This window comes from Pteropus vampyrus, unplaced genomic scaffold (genome assembly GCF_000151845.1).
Source record: "Pteropus vampyrus isolate Shadow unplaced genomic scaffold, Pvam_2.0 Scaffold1, whole genome shotgun sequence".
NCBI classification, from domain to species: Eukaryota; Metazoa; Chordata; class Mammalia; order Chiroptera; family Pteropodidae; genus Pteropus; species Pteropus vampyrus.
Window position 1 is genome coordinate 36,223,125 of NW_011888782.1, and position 23,918 is coordinate 36,247,042.

The following is a 23,918-nucleotide window of genomic DNA, read 5'->3' on the forward strand; positions in this document are numbered from 1 at the left end:
GCATCTTTGAACTCATGAACTACTTTGCCTATTTTTAAATATCCCTAGGGCACAAAGACTATCATTTCATTTGGTAATCAATCCATTATAGTGTTACAGCTACCTACCTGTCAACAAAGCTACTGGATTTCTTTCCCATTTATCTTGAAAGATCGTGACACAACACTATTTATCTTCCCAGATGAGCAAACTTGGTGACGCAACATTTGTTTTAGTTCTTTATTCATCAGACTTCTTTTTATTAACCACAAAGGAAAACTAAGCTAAAATCACTTTTACATTGCCCTTTGCCTTTAATCACGGAGAGGGAACTTTCTTCAGCCTTTCAGAGCCATCTTGAGATACAGCTCTCAAAGCGATCCTTCTCAGTTGTTATCAATTCCAGCACACAAAGAGATTCTTAGGTCTCGAGGGAGAAAGCCTTAGGTTTCTTCAGAGAAGAAACCATAATTTTCCCTAGACATATGCCTTATAAAATTCCCTCAAAATCCATGAAATTGTACCTCCTCATTATCTCTGATCATTTATCCATGGCTGCCAGAATTTAGCAAGGCTGATGTATTGATATATATCATATTGTAGTCAGGCATCATCCATCCATCCAGTCGTCCGTCTATCCGTCAGTCCATCTGTCCATCCAGCCATCCGTCCAAAATACACAAAAGGGAATTAATCTGATTTGACATAAAGTAGGCAACAGGCAGCCGTTTCTGCAGAGTAATTATAAAAACTCTTCCATCAAATCTTGCTCAGAATTTGATCCTGAAAGCAACAAAAGCTTGGCAACACAAGCTCTTCATCTTTCCACTCAAAGTCTTTACAAGAGAGAAAACCGAATGCAATCTTTCACATCTGTGTGAGAGACTACAGGTACATTTTCCCACCAAACTTTAGACCTAAAGTAAAATTAGGAGACAAGTTTCTCAAATGAGAACAACATTGTCATTTTGAGTAGTACAATCTTTTGTTGTGCTTCAGTGTCTTTAGCAGGTCAGGATGTTTAGAACCCCAGCTCCTGCACATTACAAATATCACAGTGGTCCCAGGTGTTGGAGACCACTGAAAACACCCCACATTCTTTAATCCCTCCCCTTTGAACTACAGTATCGCCCCTGACGAATTTTAAAGTTCCCTGATATACAAAGGGGAGAATCCAATATTCTTGAAAACAAATATGCTGAAGACAGCATTTTTCTACATTTAAGAAAACCAATAAAGATATTGCCAGTGTACTACAGGGAATTTTATTTTCATTTGGTTCATACTGCCAATAAAGAATGAAGTGTGCTTATTAGGAAAATAGAATGATTTCATATTCCCAGAGTCCAACCTGTTGCAGACACAGGGAAGTGAAGAATTAGACGCAGACAACAGTTTTTGTTCAAGAAAAGCTCAACATTTCCAAATTAAAATTCTGGAGAGCAGAAGGTCAAAGACCACATGTCACACTTTCAATAAAGCTACATCTTTAAGGGCAAATGTATAAGGTTACATGTCAAAGGACAGAGGCTGAAGAGAATTAGGAAGGAAAGAAAGGAGAGAGAAGTGAGACAGGAACCAAGATAATCTTGGAGAGCAACCTGAAATTCCAACTTGCTATGCCTCAGTCGAAATCCAATTACGCAGCTAAAGGGAGCTGCAGAAGCTAAGAAGAGGGTTCAGTGGAGAATATGACCACAATACCAGAAATCAGAGAGCACACATCTAACCTTTGCTGGTTTTAGTCGGTTCTGAGGGCATGTTTCCTGTCTTCTTCTTTTTTCTTGGGATAGGTACACATTTACGGTCAAATGTAACAGGACTATACTGAGGAAGGCTGTTGAATTTTTTTTCAAATTCTTCATCCAACTTTGATATGCTAATAAAAGAGAAGAAGTGTAATCAATCATCACACAATATAAATATTTACACAGAAAATGATAGAAGATATATTTTAAGATATTTCTTTTGAAGACAAGGTCCCTGAGATTAGGGCACTACTAATAAATTCTATGCGAGGATAAAAAACATCTTTTCAGAAATGCTTGAGAAGATTTACCAACATAGTTTTCTTAGTTAAACCCGCATGATATATTATTACCTTACTACCTTAGAAAAGCAGAAACATTTAAAATATCCGAATATTTTTGAAGTGTAGAATTTGCCACTCTCTCCACTGGCCTGAGAATTTTTCATTAGGTTCAATATAAAATGATATTCCATCCACACAAGCATCTCATTCTAAAGACTCATATATATGTACCTACATTGGCAAGCTTATTGGTAATATGGTATATTGGTAATTTTGTAAGATTCGTTTTTAAAAAAATATTTATTGACTAGTACTTTAAAACATACACAAAGAAAATTCAAACAAATATTTTCAATATTAGAAAAACATTCTGGAGTGTTGACTAGGATGAGGAAAAAACAGTGAAAAAAGTAAAGCCAGTTTTCACTGGCACAGAGGCAACACTGCTTTAACGCAAACTACAAATGACTTCAGAAATGCCACCAGCAAAGTTGAGAAATCCTTGGGCTGCTTTTGACGGTCTCTCAGGCCCCTACACAGCAATGGCAGCATGCCTGCTGGATCCTAGGCTGGCTGTTGGCTTTCATTTATAGTGAGACTTATTAACTCAGATGCAACCTAAACAGACGGGAGAAGCTGCAGGAGGATCACTGTGCTTGGGAGATGGAAAATGGAAGGCATACTGGGAAGACAGCAACTTTGAGTAGCAACTTACAAAGCTGATGTGCTAGGCTGCTGTCCTCAGTTTTGGAGGAATGTATGAGAGAGGGGGAGCACAGATAAAGACAATTAGATAAACATCAGAATGGGCAACAGCAAAAGGCCATCACTAAGCGCTATCAAAGATGTAAAGGGTGGTAGGTGGGGGTGATGTTCTTTCCTTGGTAAAACAGTCTTTTCGTGAGTAGTTACAAAAACGTTTGTACTAATGGAAAATCATTTACTATTTGATACTAGTGAGATTATCAGAAAGCTATCTATAAGTTGTGAATTTTTCAGAGACTCTGAATAACCAAAAGAAAAATACGAAAATGCAAGACATAACCCCTAAGGTCCCTTGGGACTCTTCTTTTCTCAACTAAAATAATCGCCTATGTCTTTCTTGGCTAAGTTTATAAAATTAGAACTGCCAATACCGAGTGAATTTTTCTTGGCTACAGTTAACAGGTAGTACATTTTCTGCAGTAAAAAGGTTTAAAATGCTCATTTAGAAATCTCAGAGTCAGGAACTGGCATTTTCTCACTGCTCATGCACTATGTTTGCATGTTCTAAACAAGGCAAACCCAGATAGTCTGATTCTGACAGGCCATTATTTAAAAGGGAGAAACAAAGAAAGATCAGAAGTGGACTGTTGATTTAAGCCTATAGAAAACCACACTCTCAGTTATATACATGTGGCTTCCTTAGAAATGATTTCTCTCTCCTCTCTCTCTCTCTCTCTCTCTCTCTCTCTCTCTCTCTCTCACACACACACACACACACACACACACACACAACCCACACAGCGATCTCTTTTCAGAGACAGATTTTCAAAAAATTGTTTCACTTTTCTTGTTCCTCAAAGATGACCAGTGAAAACATCTCTCTCTGTTTCAGCAGTTTCTCGTAGAAGCACTGGAGAACTTTCTGTTGGGGAACCTTCGTGCCTGCTTTATTTCCCTCTCCCAGACTTCACAGTGTCTGAAATGAGAGCTGCTCCTCTCTTGTCATGTAGACACAGAGCACTGGTAGCTCCAGAAGATAGAGAGCATTGGTCCTGACGCTCAACGGTCACTTTTTGAGGAAATTCTGCATTTGAAAGTATCACTTGACAATGACAAATGTGAGGATTTTCATGCCATTGTTGAAGCATAATGTAGGCAAAACTAATCTCAACTACCATGGACTTTAAAAAGCATTAGAAAGGAAATATATAAAATATAAGTATATCAACTAGATATAAATAATCTTGAGGGATCATTATCATGAGAAATAATTTCTATCCTCCCACTCTGTGATGACCTAGAGCCTTAGAATTAAACACTCTGAAGCACTGTAACATCCAAGGAAAAAATATATTATCCCATAAACAGAAATGCAAATATTTATGAATAAACGAAATACGACATTCCCAATGCATAAAATTTGCATACTTTTAAACACACTTATGAAAAAATATGGAAAATATAAAAACGTATTTATTTCTGTTCAATGTATTCTTTTCAAATTAGGCTAAGAGAAATCTCAAAGGATTTTCAAAACGGTACAAGTGAATATTCAGATGCTTTCCTCACCAATATAAAGTACTGGGTCTCCTAACTTAACCTGCAAAATGCTTTATATCGAGATTGGTGTTAAGAGTCTTCAGTATACCATAAAAATGAAATAATTCTTAATAATTTTACCTTGATGTATGCTATTATTTGTTACTACGTTTCAATATATAATTAATTACTGAATACTCTCTGTACCAAGAGAATCTTCAATCTGGTATTTTTATCTTAGAGCAACAAAACATGGTTTAAACAAAACAAGGTTAGACAGAGAAATATTATTTTATTTACCTTACATTTCAGCTGTCATTACTTTACAAACATATGTACACGGCTTTAGAAACACTAATGAAGTACGTATAGTAGGTAAATGGGCAAAATGTGAACATACTTATATAATATCCACCGTAAATCTCAGATTGGAAAATCTATCCTGACACTATTAAAGGATTTATAACGTCACACCACTAATACAGGGTGGACCTCGATTCTAACTTAGGCCTAAGTCTGATAATTTAAAATGTGAAAGACGCTGTCACTCTGACAACTAGGAATCCTGTGATACATCTGAATCATATTTCCTCGTGTGTTTACTAAGATTATATTAAGTGATGAATGAATACTCAAGGAATAAGCAGTTAAGAGGTTTCGGTTTGCCGTGGAGACCCTACTGCACTTGGGGTCTGTGCAGTGCAGCTGACTGCGCCCATGGGCACTTACCCAAAGAGGCAGTCTTCCTTTGGCTTTGCCTTCCTGAACTTCTTGCCACCACTGGTCCCACTCTGGTTAAATGTCCAGCTTTCTTCATTCCAACACCCTTCATGATCGGAAGAGTTTCCTTTTCCTGAGCTTCGCTTCCCTAATAAAATTCAAGAGAAAGGATGTGCTCAGTACAGTGGGTTAGGAAGAAATCATTTTAGTGGCTTTGCAAGTAAACTCTTGACCCCTTAGGTCTTCCTGGCATGATGTTATTTGTAACTATTTCAGAGTTCTCAGAGTGATTCATGATGGACCACTCTTAATGACAGAACATGCAAAAAAGTGACTTACAGCCTCTGGTACAAGCTGTCTAGTCATAACTGAACAGGTACTGTGTGACTCCAGAGACAGGCTACTAGTTTTTCCATTCGTGAATCAGCCTAAGGTGTGAGAGCCCTTTGCACTATTAATTCTAATTCCCCAAGATTTACTGGAATGCCATCCCTGGAGAACTCTGTACTTCCAAGGATCTTCACTCAGGGCTTATTAGACCTATTATTCGCACATCTTTAGTCGTAATTTAGCTTGGCAAAAGGTAATGCCCCAGCCAGATGCTGTATTTTAAAGTAGATGAACTTATATGAAACATTCTATGGAATAAAGGTATACACATTAACTGGCTTCTGAATACCATTATGTTTTAAAAAGCCTTATTCAATTATAGTTTTGATTACCTAATGGAGAGTGTTAGCTAATTTATTTACTTCTAGAGCCTACAGGTCAAGATTCTGCCAAACATATCTCTTGATTCAGGAAATTTTTTCCATCAATTTTAAAAAACATAGTAAGAGCTCCAAACATGCAATATGGATCCTTCAAAACAAAAAGCCATCTCATACCAGTTAAAAAAAAAAAAAAAAGGAAAAGAAAAAGGTCTGAATCAAACATTAATATCCTAAAGACTACCTACAAAATGAATACCAACTCTCCTCAATGGTGTTAGAAAACATGTTGGTAAAAATGACAAATGTATGTGATCTATGAACCATAAAGAACTGTACAAATGTAAAATATTATTTTGTTACCATATTGTTCTTTATGGTGGTTCTTTTTAATAGTTCTAAAGGAGAAATTCTGCTAGGGTTCCATACTCCTTTCAGATTTGCAGAAGTCACGTACCTCTGTCAACATTGGCTCGCAGAGAGGTGAGCATGCCCTCAGACACCAGGGTTTTATAAAGAGCACCTTTGCAAGACCTCTCGGATTTTCGGGAGCCACAAGTCTCAGTTTTTCTTTGAGAGTCACTGTCTTCCGTCTTGGTTGGTCCTGATAGGCTGGGTGGTGATGCATCCTCCGTGGGGGTCAATGGTTCTGCTTTTATACCCTCTGGCACCTCACCAGAAATGTTCTTGCTGGCAGAAATACTAATGAAATCTGGAGGTCTTGACTCTTTGGTGGTATCTGAGGATTTCTCCTTTGACATTTTCTTCTCTTTTGATTTCACTTTTTTCTTTGGTGGCTTGGCATCCAAAATGCTTCCCTTGCCACTTGAGGATGTGCGGACCTTCTTGCGAGGGGTTTCTCCAAGTTTCTCGATGCCCCAGTCTCCCTTTGCAACAGCTTCAATGGTGTATATGACACTCTCAATGTCAGACTCTGAGGACTGCCTCTTTTTGCAAGTCTTCTTGGGTGTGGATTTATCATTCCCATGTCGATCCACTTTGCTTTTCTTCTTTTTCTTTTTTAGCTTTTCTGGTTTGTTTAATGCTGCAGGATCTTCAATGATCATAATTCCATGAGGATGGCACATGTGATCCTTTCTACTGGGAACATCGCTTATTATTATCTTGCTACTGGCAGAGTAAGAAAAATCAGGGAAGTGACTGTATTTTTGATCTTCATCTAAATCTTCCTTGGTAGTTTCTTTGGGATCTTCCATTTTTATAGCCATTATATCATCCATTTGCATCTCCTCAAAATTTCTTAATTCCTTAGAATCTCTTGCATTTTCCTTAGCTGATTTTTCAAATTCTGCTTCCTTCTGTAACTTGGCTTCATCTGTTTTCTCCATTTTCATTTCTCTTTCTTCTTTTGCCTTCTCCAATTCTTTAATTCTTCCACCATCTGATTCTTTTGCTTTTATTAGCTTGGATTCTTCCATTTTCATCCCCTCTGATGCCAGACACATCTAAACAGTTAAAACGACAATGGGAGAACAAAAAAAATCCGTATTATTCCACACTCAAAATTAACATAACTTCTAAAAAGTCAAAACAAACTTCAAATTTTATAATAATCAGTCCACTTCTAACTAACTTAAATAATTCAAATTAATAAAAGGCTTTAAGCATTATGATATATTTGTTAAACTCTAGACAAGAATATACCTGAATTCTCAGCTTCATCAGAAGCTTTTCCTATGAAAACAAGATTTGATAAAAGGAAGATGGGATCCAGAGTTGAAAGACCTGAGACTGAGTTTTAGTTTTGTCGCTTCCTAACTTTATTAGAATGAGTCATTTTACTCCTCTGTTGCCTTTGTGAAATAAAAATGATGATAAGAATGGTTGTCTCAGAGGATTCTGTGAAGTCTGAGAGAGATGATGTACTTGTTAAGTCATCCCCAAACTATGTTCAGATGTTTGTCCATTTCACCTTTTTCTTGGTGAAAAAACAGTAACAATTTCTACCTACCCACTTGATTCACTAAACAACTACAGAAGGCTTTGGTTAACAAACAAAACGTTATGGGTCCACAAATTCTGGTAACTCAAACATCACAGAAGCTCTGAAAACAAAGTGGTGTTTTTTTTTTTTTTAAACTCCCTTGGTAGCAAACTTAATTTCGTCCACATTTACCGGGCTGCAAATTCTGACCAGAACTGTGAAACCACTTAATGTTTTAATTTATCTTACTTTATGTGACTAAGTCATATGCTTTTGCTATCAGAAACTCCATTCATTTGAATATACACTGGAGGAATTAACTATATAGTGTAAGATACATATACTGTATCATTTTGCTAAAATCTGAAAAATTGTGAATACTAAAAAACCCTTGGCAGCAATTTGGTTAAGTTTTTAAACTCCCAAAATTTTACATATCAGACATTAAAGGAGAAACTTACAATGCAGGGCAGCACAAGAATTCTTAATGGCTACTAATGTTATCTACTTTGCATTAAGCAACTTAAAGTAAAAAGGGTCTTGGGCCTTGCTAAGCACACAAATCAAGCATATGAGTAGAAAGCTGATCCATTTTAAAAAGAAAAATCGCCATTTTATCAAATGCCAAATTACCAGAGATTGTTAACATTTGTAAAGTCCATTTTTCAAAATCAATTTTTTAGATGGTTAATACATTGAATTAAATAGTAAATTCTCTTTTGCCTTGTTTTTTTCCCGCTCAGTACTTTCAATGTCTCTCAAATTCTTCCGTGAGAATTAAAGTCTATGAAGAAATCTGAGAGGTGGGGGTGGGGACTAACAGCGCAAGTTTATTTATTTTTTTTAAAACAACATGACAGGAGGATCCAGCCCTTCAGATTATTCACAGGGAAGATCTGAAATATTATGGTTTACAATTAAGCTTCTTCACAAAATCATGTAAGTTAAAATTTAGACTTCAGCAAGTAGTTATGAAGACTGAGAACTTCCCTTTATTAACTCTAACCAGAAAATAAGATCAAAGCAAAATGCTAATTTAAATTAATTTAATTTAAATTAATCTAAATTAATTTAGAAACACTAATATATTTCGTCTTCAATGCATGTTTTACTCTCATAAGAGATTTGCTGTTTTTCTACCAATTTTGAGATTATTTTGATTTTCCTTTCTCAATTATCCTAACCTTTCGTGAATATAACTATCCCAATGTGGGGAAAGAGAGTGTACTAGTTCTGGAAAGAAGGCAGAAAGCCATTCTCAAGATAAAATTTATGGTTTTTCAATCACTATCACTCTGGTGACCTTTAATAAGTCATTTCAGGGACCTTTTACCATACAGGCGCTGGTTTTTATAGTGATATGCCAACGGTTTGCATTTGTACAAGTTCATCTTAGCAAACCTAATAATACTTTGCAAACTCTATTCTCCGCTTCAGTATATTTCAAAATCATCTCATCACCCCTGATAGGATTCTACAGCTAGGAATGAAATGGAACAAATGCAGACATTCACACTGCGGACACATTCTGGGAAATAGCATAATATTTCTTGAGAAGTTAATTACACTGAGCACTAGTCATGCTTTATTTCCTTGTTTCAGGCTCTTAAAAGTTTTTACACAAATAGAGTATGCTAATCTTAAATTATAAGGAAAACAATTATGTTCCTGGAAGTGAAACTGTAAAAATAACAAATAACTCCTAATCAAAATCTACAAATCACATAGCTCACTAACCAAAACACCCCCAAAATAAATCAGATTCTCAGACTTGGGTGTCACTCAAGAAGTTATCTAATTTAACATTTTCCCCAATGTAGGAATTCATTATACTATTTTGTTTCTGAGAGTTATCCAGCTTTTTGCACAAAAGCAGTGACCGTAGTAGAGGGAAGTTCTGTTTGAAATTTTTTAAATAGTGAGCAAAACTCTATCACCCTTTCAGTCTTAGTTGTTTCCTGAAGCCACATAAATTAATCCACTCCTTCTCTCCTTCTCGCATGTGACAGACTTCGAAATCTTGGAAGACAGACTTTATGTACTCACAAGTCTCTTCTCCTGTCATAATGTCCCAGGTTCCCTTAATTGCTTATCACATGTAAAGGCTTCCCAACCTTTTGAAAGTTGGGTCCCTCTTTTCTAGGTGCAGTATGATGTCCTGAGGTGAGAATGGGCTGTACTGAAATAAGCTGGGTTCCTGACCAAGCACCATAGCTTGCTTGCCGAAGGTGACACAATGACCTATGTAGCTTAGACTTGAACCCATATAAAGAAATAAAGGGCTCAGAAAAGGGGTAATTAGTACATCCTCCACCAGGCTGTTGTGATGCAAGGATGAACACATGTGTGTGAATACAACTTGTAAATGACAAAGCTTTACAAGGGTTGGGGAACACTGATGCTTCGATTCAGCAGTATCTTTCTTCAATTAAGTTTCTAGTCTTCCTGTAACACTCTAGATGAGAAGCAGAACTCTCTGTCACTTGATAGGAACACTAATCTTCTAATAGGGCCCAAGGATAAATTCCCACCCCACTTTTGAAAACAGCTCACACTTTGTCTTGTATTGGGCTTGTGGTCAATTAAAATCCCAGATTTCTTTACCCATATAATATGCTAGGAAGCTTGGCCTCTCCTGTTCTATATATTTTTTGTACCTAAATCCAAGATTTTCCATATAAAGTTATTCTTTCAAAATTTGAATTAAATTACCTTTCAGCTTTGTGTTATGGACATGTTTTATTATTTTTATTGTTATTTTATTATTATTTATGCCTACAGCACCTGGTCTTCCTAGGTGGTCTCCCATCCAAGTACTAACCAGGCTTGACCCTGCTTAGCTTCCGAGATCAGACATCGGGCTTGTTCGGGGTGGCATGGCCTTAGACCATGGACTGTGGCTCCACTGGGGAGCGAACCCAAGACCTTCTGCATGTAAAGCAGATGGGCTAATCGCTATCCTATGGAACCAAGTCCTGGACATGTTTTATAAAGCTGCTTTTTATGTGTTCGTCCAAATCTTTGGTAATAATTGAGTAGGACATGGCCAAGGACAGAGCTTTCTGACAAACCTCTAGAGCCCTTTCATCAGGTTGACTTGAACATGAATAAACTTCAGCAATCTAAGAATTTATAACCCAGTCTAAATTTCTCCCAATTTGTTCACAGGGACATCATAAGATTATCCGTCAAGTCTTGCTGAAATCTGGATACAGTATGCCAGCAGCGTTCTCTTAGCCTATTTTATAATCATACCTAACAGAAAATGAATATGGATTGTGCACCAGTCAGCATCTAACTGGGCAAACAGAAATAACTTAATAAGCACAGCTAATTAAGGGAATTCAGTGCTGGGCATAAGGTGGTTACACAGGTCATGAAGAACTGAGACACCCAAACAGGAGGTGGAAAGGCAAGCCGGGGATCAGCTACTGTGGCAGAAAGCCACAGTAGGTACAAATGGGCAAAGAAATGTTACTGAAGCCCAGGGCTTGGGTCCGCAGTGGAAGGTGGAACCACAGTCACAGGCCTGTCTGGAGGGAGCTGATACATAAAAGCGATGCTGCCTTTGCTTTACCCTCTTATCCCATCTTCATTCCTCTCTTTATCACCTTCTCTTTTCCTCCCATTCCCTAATACCTAACCAGTGTCTCACAATGGCTAAACCCAGCTGAAAATCAGGTCACGAGAATCCAGGAAAGAGTCTGCAGCCACCTGGGATTTAAGCCAGCTCGCAGGGCAAACAGGCTCTGGGCTGGTGCACTGGAAATGGCTTTTTTTCAGAGAGACTTCAGTAATTTCCAGTTTTTACCTTCTTTTCTATGAGTTCGAACATTATATTATTAGAAATAATTTTTGAAAGTTTCTAGGAATTAGTAGTCTACATTTCTACGTGATATAAACAGAACCTGGGAACCGCTATGGATGTAATGATTTATCACTCTAAAATGTGGGCCAATTCTATATTGAAAGCCAGTCTCGAAATGCAGGATTCTAAAGCTAGATTATGTTGAACTTTAGACTGGTTAGCTCATATTCTCTACATCTTTCTGTGCCTCAGTTTCTCAATCTATAAAACAAGGTGGTTAACAGTATTTGCCTTAGAAATACTGAGGTTCACTGAGTTGTACATGTACAGTATTTAAATTACTGCATAGTACAAAGCAAGAATAACATATTGTGACAACTATTGCTCTGGGGCCTTATGCCATACAGAATAAATGTTGACTATTATTAGCAGTAGTTATATTCATATTGGTATCATTAATAGATATCACAGCCCTAGTAGGCTAACTGCTTTGCTCTAATTTTTCACTGTAGAGTTGAATGATTCTATAGTTGGAAAAAAACCATATACAACAAAATTAGATTTGAGAAGATCTTAAATCAGTTATCTTTCAAGAAGCAACTCTAAACATATAAGCTCAGTTCTACTTTTGGGTACAAGCGTATCTACTTATATCTACTTTTGGGTGCAAGTATCAGTACTTCAGTAGGACTTAGGAAAGTGCATACACACTACAATACATAAATATGCCAAGACATGCACACAGGTAAGTGCAGAGTGGACACAAAAAAACATAAATCAGTGTGAACTCAAGTGAATAAAACTGCATTGTGAGAAGCACAGAATTAATGTATATTATTAATTAGTCAGGTTGTCCTTAATAGAAAGTTGGTTGTTAGGCCCTGAAAGAAAACATGCCTTAGTAAATAACAATTTATTCTTGTATTATTACTTTAAATTGAACAATAATCTTCTTTGAGAAAAGCGAGAATGCAAATTCATCTGCAGGACAACTTGTGGGTGGAATTCTCATGGCTGTATTCATAGAAGTTAAATGTTAATGTTCTAAATCAAATGGTAGGCATAAATATTTGATATCTATTGTCTATTCCCTCAGGTACTACTCTATTTTTAATAACTGTAATTTGGTGGTGGGGGGCGGGGGGGGGTACAAAATGTATCCTGTTCACCTTTGTAATCTCTTCCAAGAATATCCTAGTACCTACTTTCAAAATGAAGGCATTCAAAAAATAAATGTGGTGAAGTGAATGGTTCATTAGTTCTGAGGTAACTGATGAGTATAAAATGCATTCTGATTCATACAAAGAGTTACTCTATGAGTCTATAAAAAACAATGCTAATTATGACCCTGCGACTAGGTGGCCTAGACCAGGAATCACACTGTCCTTGTTATGTTTCTCAAGAGCACCAGTAAAAATTAATCACCAATATTTTAATTTTGCCTGGGACGACTGAAACCACACTGAGAAACCACAGTAAGGTTTCTCACTGTTTTGTGTAATAAGATTGGCTTATCACTTATCAAGTGATGCGCTATTAGAAATGTAACTCGCTCCCAAAAGAAAAACAAACAAACAAAAAAAACATTATGCTGAAATCAAGATCCTAAGCAGGTACATGCTGGATGAATGTATAAAAAACTATCATCTTCAAAATGACTGCAAAGAAAAAAAGCAACAGGAATATTGAAGGGGTGAAATACAATGGTAGGATTATTTTCTATGTTCCTGGGTTCAGGGAGGCTGTCATTTTCAGTTCAGGTAGGACCACACCCTAGGTTCAGATGTAATTGGGGACTTGCTTTAGAGATATAATAAATCTGTGTTCTATCAAGCTTTTATTTCTTTGAATCAAAGACATTTTTAAATGTATTTCTTTCTATAAAAGTTATGGTATCAATCTATTTCTTTAATGTGTCCTGCTTTAAAAGACTTAAAAATATGACCAGTGAAAAATAATTATGTGTACTATATAAGAAATAATACCACAGAAGCAAAAGCTCTTAACTGGTACAAAGAAATGGGTAAGTAGTTCCAGAATGTACCATATTATTTAGCTCTTAATTATACTTTGTCTTTCATTGTCTATTATAAAGGAGCCAGCTAGATTAAAAACAAGGCAGTGTGAAAACAGACCCACTGACACTAATCAGGAAGTTTCAATTTCAAAATCTCTGCTTTTTAGTACAAAACAAATGTTTTGCAGCCAAGGTATGTTTACAATCATTTTGTACTGGCTTATTATTTGCCAAAACAGTGTAGACATAACCCTAGGATGGCGGTTAGCAGTGTTTTCCAAGATGTGCATTTCCCTCACAATTAAATAAAACCAGAATGTTTTTGCCATAAAAAATACAATGGCTGATGGTTTTAGAGAATAAAGAATAATATCACTGCTAAGAAAATTAAATTTTCTTTCTTATAAAATAAGAAAAAAAACTGGTCTAAGTGTCTCTCAAAACTAAAATCTGGGCATATTAAATATGTTTACTGTTTGGTTTGCTGAAACAATTGGGCCAAGTAAAATGGTGGTTTAAATGTTTAAATGGTTTAAATGTTTCCCTTTACTATTTCTCCAGAAATGATAGCATTTCTGGAGACTCCAAATGGGGTCTACATGGCCATCTACTTAAGTCTTCCCAAAGGTGTGAAAGGAAGTCATTAGGTGCATTCATATATTTTAATTCCCCTAAAAATAAGCTTAAGCAATTAGGAATGAAATTAGTGGTTTTATATCAGGAATTTTCTAAAAATGACTGGCAATCCGAATAAAAAGATAAGGAAAGAAACACACAACTTCCAAATAAAAGGTCCTCCTCAAATATAAGTATTAGAATCCAGTTATGTGATGACAGTGTAGGTGGTGCTTAGGTGGGAGCGACACGTTGAGGTTCTGGGCTTCAGGAGGTTACAACAAGATGGAAGGGATAATGCACATCAATAATACACAAGGACCAAACACAACACAACAGAGTCATACCTCAAAATCAAATACCACCTATGTTTGGTAGTGGTGGGGGGTTGCTAATGTGATAGAAGTGATGTGATTTCTTACTTTTTCCAATATGGTATGTAATTTCTATAATTTCATCATAATTCAGATTTTCTTAAAGTGAGCCATAATTCTCCATAAGATTTAATTTTTACGGACACTGGAATAGATCTATTTGATTTTAATTATAACTGGTTTTTGCCGGATAGAATATAAGAAAAACTAGGGAGCCTCTGAAAATATCTCCATCCTTTTTAAGAAATAGAGTTAAGGACAACTTTTCAATTTCCCTGGACCCACCGGAGATCTATAATCCTGCTTTTTTATATACAGATTGCACCTGGAAAAATCCAGCATCCTCTTTCTTTACCTTAACACATATGTAGTTTCATAAACTGAGATAAAGAAAAAAAGTACAACACACACAGGTACCACAAACCAAATTCAGCAATGCTGTGGTGATCATTTTTTTACCTTTCTTTTGTGCTCAGAAGAACATGGGTCTCTGCTTTCCAAACTCAACTATCTACCTAACTGGCAATTCTCTCTCTTGTTTATGTTTTCATGTTGGATTTCTTCAGTTATCCCTCCCCTCTCAAGCATCTTTCATCTCTTCTCTTGTACTCACATGGCTTCCTCTGTCCATAAACATCTAGGCTTCTTGAATAGGGCTCCAAGGTCAGGGTTAAACTCTAGAAGATATTCCTTCCCCACGCACTCAGGTTCTGAATTGAAATCACCTCCAGTGCTTCACTCACCTCTGACATCCCTTTTGCTTTGCATCGCACATCAACTCAGTCATCCAGCTGAGTCTCATGGTGTCTGTTTCTGCCTCTTGTTTACACTGCCATCTCCCCCAATCCTGGTTCTTGTTTTCTCACACCTGGATGTCCACGAGGCTTTCTACTCCATTCTACACACAAGTGCCAAGTGTCCCTTCAAAGTGCTGCTGTCATCACTGTATACCCCTCCCCCAAATCTTCAATTTCTCCCCAGTATTTTCAAGCAGAAATTTCTCTGCTTCACACTAAACACCTTCCCACTTCTGACTTGTAGCTATACTCTGTCTTCACCTTCCATAAATCTCCTCCACTCATGCCAGTCTGATTTACTTGTTGTCATCTACCTTTCTCACATTTGCCTGCCTTTTTTCCCTTTGTTGTATCTCCCCTATCTCTCCATTCAATTATGCATAAACCGCAATCTCTACTGAGTATAGGTGGTCAGGTTAAAGAGCAGTGAACAAGTGTAAGTGAATGCTGACAATGACCTGTGCCCTTAAATCAAGGCTCAGGAGAGGATGGTCATAATTGTACAGCAAACACCTCTTTAAGGGGGCAGCTACTTATTAGTTCTGACCAACTTTTCTTATGTTGGAAGGCTAGCTAGTCCAAATTCTCTAAATTTTCCTGAGAAATCATAAGTTTGTATTTACTCGAAATCAGTAATTTAAAAATACTGGCCACTAATTCAAACGTAAACAATAATACAGGTCAACAAATTGTGAGCCAAACAAAGTATCTCTGTAAGTTGGACGTGGCCCAAAGGCTGCCAGTTTCAATCTCTGTTCCTAAATAATTCCTTCACCAGGAACCATTTTCGTGCTCTCTGCCCTGTGCTGCAGTCCCCAGAACACTCCTGCCAATATTTATTTCTCCCTTTCCTGGTTTCACACATTCATTCACTTCACATATCACTCATCACTCAAGTGGAGTTTTGTCATTCCGTTGCATGGTTCCCTATGAAACCACTTGCACTATTTATTTCTTATCCCTTAATTTTCTATATCTTATCTCTTTGCAACTGAAGCCTAAGTTCCTGGAGGACAGGAGTCATACACCATAATTTCCTGCAGCCCTCACAATCTTTCAAAGTATATTCAAGAACAGGCACTTACTTAAGTATATAAGATGTATCTTGGCAGTTTCAAAAGTACAGACACTTTTTAAAAAGGAAAATATCAACTCCATTTTTTGACAGCAGTCTTGAACAATCTGTCATCTTATTCAGCTGTACACATATGTGTAGGAGTAAGCTGTCTTCCATAGAGCCTTCTATAACACGCAAACTCCTATAACAAGCAACTCGCAGTCTTTTATAAAACAAGGTGACAGAATAGCATAGTGTTGAAGAGACCAGGCTGTATGACAGACTGCCTGGGTTTCTACCAAGGCCCTAACAATGTGACTTCAGGCAAGGCACAAAACCTCTCTGCCCTTGTGTTTCCCAGTGTATAAAAGGGAAATGATAACAGCATCTACCTCAGAGAATGAGTGTAAGACTTCAATGAGTACATATAAAGTACTTAGAAAAGTGTCTAGCACACAGTAGATAACAAATGTCAGTCATTATTATCTTAGATTAAATAATAAAACTTGCAGATAAAATCAGCTATTAAAATTTATGATCTATTTTAAAGAACACATAAAATTATTTCAGAAAAATTAGAAGTATAAACAGTAATATTTTTAGGTTTATGCTTCAGCCCCTAGTGGCACTCTAAAACACCGAAACTGTACCTGGAGGTAAAGCATTCCTATACTACTGATCTTAAAAAAAAGGGTCACAGGTTACCTCATCATAATAAAAATACTTGAATATCCATATATAGTAAGCTCTAGCAGTCATACTGTTATTGGCATGGGGTATATCCTCAATAATTATTTTTCATTAGAATAAATAAACTGCTCCACTTATTATACCAAGCAAGTTTGGTATATAAGATCTTCAAGAGTAAAATTTTCTTCGCTAAAATGTACAGGTAAAGATGTCTCTGAGCATCCTCCAACTATAGCAACTATAATACATAATGATTTCTGTGGGATGCTCTGCTGCTTTGCTGGTCTCTATATGACCTGACCTGATTAATTTCAAAATGAAAGGAAACACAATACATGATAGTACCTGTACCAATTAAGTAACTGATTAACTGAACAGTATGAGCCTCATGGAGGATTATATATTTCTCAATTCCCTCATAAAGGATTATATATTTCTCAATTCCCTCACCTCAGCAGCACTATGCCAAATCTCCCTTCCTAGCTGGGGTGGATTCCTGAAAAACATCTGGAACAGATCCCAGAATTTTCAGGCCACTTTCAGCTATTAAAAATCTACCCAGTTTAAAATACCAATCTAATGCCCAAAGCAAGGCTCTCCTCAGGGAATCTCCCGGCTCCAGGGTCCCTGGAAATAGGGAGTCCTTCCAATGCCCAAACTGAGAGTGTAGGCGATCGAAGTCTCTCGTGTCTATTGCCTACTTCTCCAATTTTCTTTATGCTTGCTCATGTGGGTGTAGGGTACAGCAATAAACGCATGCCTACGATATTTCTTGCTTCTTGCAAAAGAGAAGACATTTCTTGCAAGCAACAACTCCTATCTTTGGGAGGTCTCCTCAGTCACTCCGCCTCCCATGCCAGCCTACAGGAATGAAGTTGGGCAAGGGTGAGTGGTTAGTTCCTGGGCTGGTTCCTGGCCCTGTGTTCACACAGCTTAAAGCTTCCTGTTTAGAGGGCAGAAGAAAGAATGGTAGAGGTAAAACTAATTGCCCAGTTATTTCTTTTTTTTTGGTGTGTGTGGGGGTCTATTCCTGCTAACTCTACATATAAGACTAAATGACCTTGTCATGGGATGCCAAAAACAGGGACGATATACAAAATATTTGACAGGAAAGGGTACCACACAATCAGAAGGGATGTAATCTCAGGGCTGGTACATGGTCTTACAGGTCGCTTGCGATGTCCCCTAGTTGCTGGAAGGATCAGGGAGCCCAGAGGTGCTGGGAGAGTTGCTCCAAGGGTTCTCAAGGGGTTTGGGTCACAGTCTGCTTGTTCACTAACAACAGGAAGTATTCTGGTACCAGGGCAGCTGTACTGGTATAAACCAGCTAAAAATCACTCCTGCCTGTAGAAACTCATTACAGTATCCTGAGCAAAGCTATCTCTATTGAATATTTCCTAATGTGAGACTATCTCAGGCCTGCCTCCTCTGCCAACTACTCCCCATGACCGTCCCATGGCTTACTGCCTGACCAAACTGAACTACTTTCTACTTATCTACTTGACCTCTGGAAAACTCACAAACCTTGAGTGCCAAAGCAGAAAGCGCAGTAGGCTATTCCAAGTCTCGCCCTGCTGCCATCTTCCTCTAGCTCTTTTTGCCTGCTCAGGCAGCAGTTAAGTCTAGGTCTAAAACATTTCTTGCTTCTCATCAAAGAATGAGAAGACACTTCTTGCAAGTACCACCCCCAGTCTTTAACAGGGGTTCTCTAGGAGCTGCCTTCGCTTTGCTTGACAGAGGGCAGGGGTAAAAAATGGAAAGTACTTGCCCCTGTTCCTCTTCAGGACAAGGAGAAAAGCTAAAATATTCCAGATGACTGGATAGCCTATGCTGTCCATCCATGCCCCACCCCCCACACTGATGACTTAAGGGGTTAGGGAGGGAACAAGGGGAGAAAACTCTGCAGTGGTTTAGTAGGGGATTAGGGATAGTAGCTGGATTAGGTCATGTCTCTTTAAATTCCAAGAGAAGGGTCTAGTCCAGATTAAAGGTGGCTTCTTGGTGGCTTTCTCTTTGGAATGTATGAATTTAAAACTGTTCCTTCAGATTTCAGACAATACTACTAATTCTGGGAACCATCAATTTTGGGAAACAAAAAAAATCCTCCTCAATATACTGTTATACTTATTTAAAGAGGCACTGACATAACTGAATTTTATGTTTTGTTCAAGAAAAATAAACTTCCAATACACATGGAATAAAAAAAAACTGAGGAAGCATATTTCTGCTGGTGATTATTTGAAGATGCTGATTAATCCATTGAACACATTATTTATGTTTAACTAGAAACTTGGGAAGACTTTAGGATGTTATTCTAAAATATAGTCTATTAGCTTTATGGTATATTCATGTGGTACAAATAATGTGAGAAAATTTTCTTGGTAAATTATTTTTTAGCGACCCTGTTTCTTCAAAAGCATATATTTTACTCAGAAGTCAAAAGAAACTAAGTCTGAGTATAAGCTGATTTGCTATAATTGGAATAGGCTTAATGCAGTCATTTTACCCCTTTAAATTATGATACCAGCATTCAAACATCTGTTAAACCATAGCATCTGTTTCATATTTGGGCTACATCCCTACAAATTAGAAGAGTGTTCTTTTTTAATGAGCTATGATTTAACAGGGAATCCTTTTTTATGGCATGCCAAAGAAAGGAAATGAGAAGACAAATTCATCTCTCTAGCATTCCCCCACCATAGCAAAGTATCTCAAAGATCCATACATTTCTAATACAAAACTGTCTAATACAGATATATTGATATTGAAAGTTAGGGTATCTTACAGTATTGTTTAATATTTTAAAAACCATGTGTATCCATTTATCTATCAAGGGATGGATACTTAGGTTGCTTCCTATCTCGGCTATTATAAATAATGGTGCAATGAACATAGGGTGCATATGTCTTTTTGAATTAGTGTTTTAGTTTTCTTCTATACTTAAATAAAAAATAATAAAAAATAAAAACTGTATGTATATGTTTGTATATAAGTATACACATACACACAACCAGGAAATGCAGAGGGCCATACAGTCCTAATATCCAAGAAAAATAATCACTTCTTTCAAATAAATTGTCATGACAACCTACATAGTCTTAAAGAGACTAGACAAATTCACAACCTCACAGTCTCTCTGTTTACAGTTCTAACTCCAAAGGCATATTGGCTGCCAAATCTTTACCATTTCAGTTCTATCTGAAGTAGTACTTTGCCACTGACTCACCAAGTTCCTTTTAAAACTATTCCCTATGGTCTTCACAAGTTTTCTAGTCATTCACAGACCTCTATTTGGGTCTGAATTTATCTTACACAAGAAGCATGTCAGCTTAATGACAACAATGGGTTAGTTTGTTCCACCGTTTGTACTTCTTTACGGTTTCAGGTCTTTGTATTTTCATATTTCTAATTTGGATCCGGCTAGACTTTAAAAGCTTAATGTTAAGATATTTAAAACTCCTGAATTATGATGATACAAGCCACCATAAAATTTACAAAATGACCAGTTGTCCCATTAAGTTGAATAAACTACAAAGAATTTATAAAAGAAATGTCACTCGCAAAACAAAACAAAACCAGAAGGAACTCATGGAAAGGAAGCCAGAAGCATGAGAGAAAAGAAAAAATTTAATATAAGAAATTTTTGATCACACATTTTTGTACCTCCTAATTTGTCTCACCAAAAGAGAAAATTGCTACTATAGTGTCTCAGTGCTAAAGACACTTCTTCCACATGTTCCCTTAAGGCAGAGCAGTCACAGCTTGGCAGAGAAAGTCATTGCTAATGCCCACCCTAGCAACAACTGCTTCTGGCACCTTCCTCGCCAACCCATCCCTACCAAATGAGGGCTCTGTCCCTCAAAGACTTTATGAAAGCACATTTTCTACTTTGCCAAAGGTATTTTATACCCATGTCACATCAAATGTACAACTGAAGATGTCATAAAGCCAGACTTAAGAACATGTCATTGGAGTTCTTCACTTAAAAAAAAAAAAAAATTAAAACATCAACCGCCTGGTTTAAAAGTGGTGCCTTCCAGGGATTTAGAGATGTTATAAGAGAATCAGCGAAGAGGAATATGACCTGGGCCATTCTTCTGGGTTCAGGCTGGACTTATTTAACCAATCTGAGAGAGACAAAACTGACCTTATTTTAAAATACTACCTGTGAAAAAGATTTTGCAATTTCCCTGGGTAACCTTTTACGATGCTTAATGACTTTCAGTAGCAAAACTCCTTTTTTCCTAAATTAAAGGTTAACCCTCTCATTGTTTAAAATTAGATACGATACACTTTATAGTCAAAGGTGAGATGGTGCAGTTTAAGGAACATTGTTATGATTGACTTTCTTGTGATTTCCACCTCTGCATGGCTTATCTCAATATATTCTTAGAAACTTGCCTCTGCTAGTTGAAAGAGTGCAGACTTTCCACAGCGTTTTACAGGTTCAGCACCACCCAACTGCGAAGTGTTTGAAGAAATCTATATCGAAAACAATTCACATAAAAAATATTAATTGTGATATCAAAGTCCTTGCTTCCCATTCATACACATTCAGGAGCTTTCCTCAGTTTATGAGACCATTGTTGCTCCCAAGTACTAAATAACTTTAAATGTGGCATGCTTAGATTTATAATTTTGAAACCAATTTTAGTAAATAACCTTAAAAATAGTAACAAAAAATAGGTGTGACTGGTGGCTATTTTAATGACAAGAGTATGTCAGGTTTTGAATTTAATTCTATAATCTTAAAAGAAGATATGCATTTCCGTTTCTACATAAATACAAACTCATCAACTGGCCAAATATAAAAGAGCTATTTAGAGTCTATTTGTATTTACCAAAGCAATCAATTTTTTAAAACAATATATTTGGGAGCTCTGTGGAAAGGGTCTCAAGTCAGTCAAAAAATTTTTTTGGAGGAATCTAATATAAATGTGCTAAGGCAGGAGCTGGGGAAGCTGAGAAACTTACATAAAACATTGGCCCTGGCTTTGAGAGTATGCTCTAAAGTTCACACAAAAATTGACAATTAAGACCACAAATCTAAACAAGTTGTACAATTAAGAATCTATCTGGTAGTACATTAACTTATATACAACATTACACTGACTGCATATTCTTCTGAGAATCTGGCTAAACAGCAGCTGGGCACTGATTACAATGAACAGCACTATCCTTTCTCATTTATATATGGAAACTTCATTTTCAATTTCTAGCCTAACTCAGGAAAGAGCTGAGAAGGACAAAGTATCTCTGTCTTTACAAAGTATGCTTCTCCTGGAGAAGTTCTGTTATCATTAATTAGAACAGCTAGCTACAGTCTAAGCTTTTTGCATTCTTAATGATTCTGAATTCTTTCTCAATTCAGGTGACAATCTTGCTTTGCAACTATATCCTTACAGGTGACCCCAGTCCCACAGAAGATTCTATGCAGCTGTCATCTCCAGGAGAGAGTGGGTACTTTGATGCTAGAAGGAGTTCTCCCTAGAATACCTGCTGCATAAGAGGCTTTAGTAGAGGCAAACATTTAATAAGCTATCTGGGCTATTTAGAAGGGTCTAATTAAGAAAGTTTTAAGGATTTTTTCTTCCTAGGTACTATCATTTTTAAAAGAGACCTTTTCTTCCTAGGTACTACCATTTTTAAAAGAGACCTCATCCCAATCACTTTATTTATGTATTTATTTTTAAAATATCAACTTATAGGGCTCAATCTTTCTGAAGTTTGGAAAATTTTCCTCTAGCTGAATTTTCTCTGATATATGTCACTTATACTTTTTCGAGACAAACTGAATTTAACTACTCACCTTATGACTAGACTAAGAGAAACAAACCCATTAGTATAATCATGGCCTCTCTGACTTGAGGGAATGAAGTACTGAACATGTATACCAGTCCCTTGAACCAAGGTTGTATGAGAGAGACATGGCTTTTATGTCACAGAGATGTGCCTTCATTAACTTTTTGCCATGTATACTTAAGCAAATAATGAAGGCTTTGAGCCTCCTTTATCTCATCTTCAAAACAGAAACATACCTGCCCCAGACTACTGCTGTGTAGATTAGATTTTATGTTAGTGAAGAGTCTGGCACAGTGCTGAGCACATATAATGCTCTCAATAAATGATGCATTTAATAATTATAAAGATTTATTATTATTAACACTAATAAACATAAACTCTCTTAGTACAATTCCAAAAATTAGTTACACACTGAAATTGGAATGGAATTAAAAACTGCAATGTCAGGATAATTATTAAATTTAATAATTTGTAGAATATTAAATTTGTCACATATAATACCCTCAAGAATTCCTGAAGGACAGACTGGGCAGTGCTGCACTGCATAGCCCCTAACGCTGTTTCTAGTTTTCACTTGCTCCCTCTGCTGTCGTTTTTGTTGCTGTAAGTTTTGTATGTGTTTGTTCACTACTATATATCCTGTGCCGAATGCAGTTTATGGCACACCGAGAGGCTCAATGGAGAACTGTAGAGGCCATGTCATACTATCTGCTGCTATCTGAGTTCACACACGGCTGTCTGAGTCAAGGCTTGAGAACGAGTCCTTGCCTTTCAAAAGGAACTACCTATGTTTAGTAAGAATGATTTTCTTCATTGCCTGTGGGAGGATTTTTACATATAGGGCAGTATTTTAAATGCCAAAAGTTGCTGGAAGCCTGATTTCCCAAGGGGAACGTGTGGAGAAGGGTCAACGTATTTCAGCAGTCTGACATTTATAGAATCACCTAACAATAAAATTTTCATGGAATGACTTAGTGGTAAGATTCACTTTCTAAAAATGTCTTTGGCTTATTAATCGGAATGGGGGAGTGGAAAACCGGACATACATTAATGTCTATGGCTTAAGCCTTATCTTGATTTCTCTGCAGCATTTGACATGGCTGACCCTTCTTCTGGGGAACTCTTCTC

The 23,918-nt window shown here is 37.0% G+C and overlaps 1 protein-coding gene across 20 annotated transcripts in view; it reads right to left on the bottom strand.

Annotated features, from left to right (window-relative positions):
- BBX (BBX, HMG-box containing) overlaps positions 1–23,918 on the bottom strand; it is a 251,169-nt gene that overhangs the window by 29,450 nt on the left and 197,801 nt on the right. For 18 of the 20 annotated variants that reach the window (XM_023527278.1, XM_023527275.1, XM_023527270.1 and 15 more), the window contains 4 exons: positions 21,390–21,470; positions 6,143–7,151; positions 4,985–5,123; positions 1,710–1,858 (listed from right to left, as the gene is read on the bottom strand). In XM_023527278.1, coding sequence (XP_023383046.1) covers positions 1,710–1,858; positions 4,985–5,123; positions 6,143–7,151; positions 21,390–21,470 — 1,378 coding nt within the window. The remainder of the gene's footprint in view (positions 1–1,709; positions 1,859–4,984; positions 5,124–6,142; positions 7,152–21,389; positions 21,471–23,918) is intronic. The other 2 variants (XM_023527284.1, XM_023527272.1) reach the window with 1 other exon arrangement.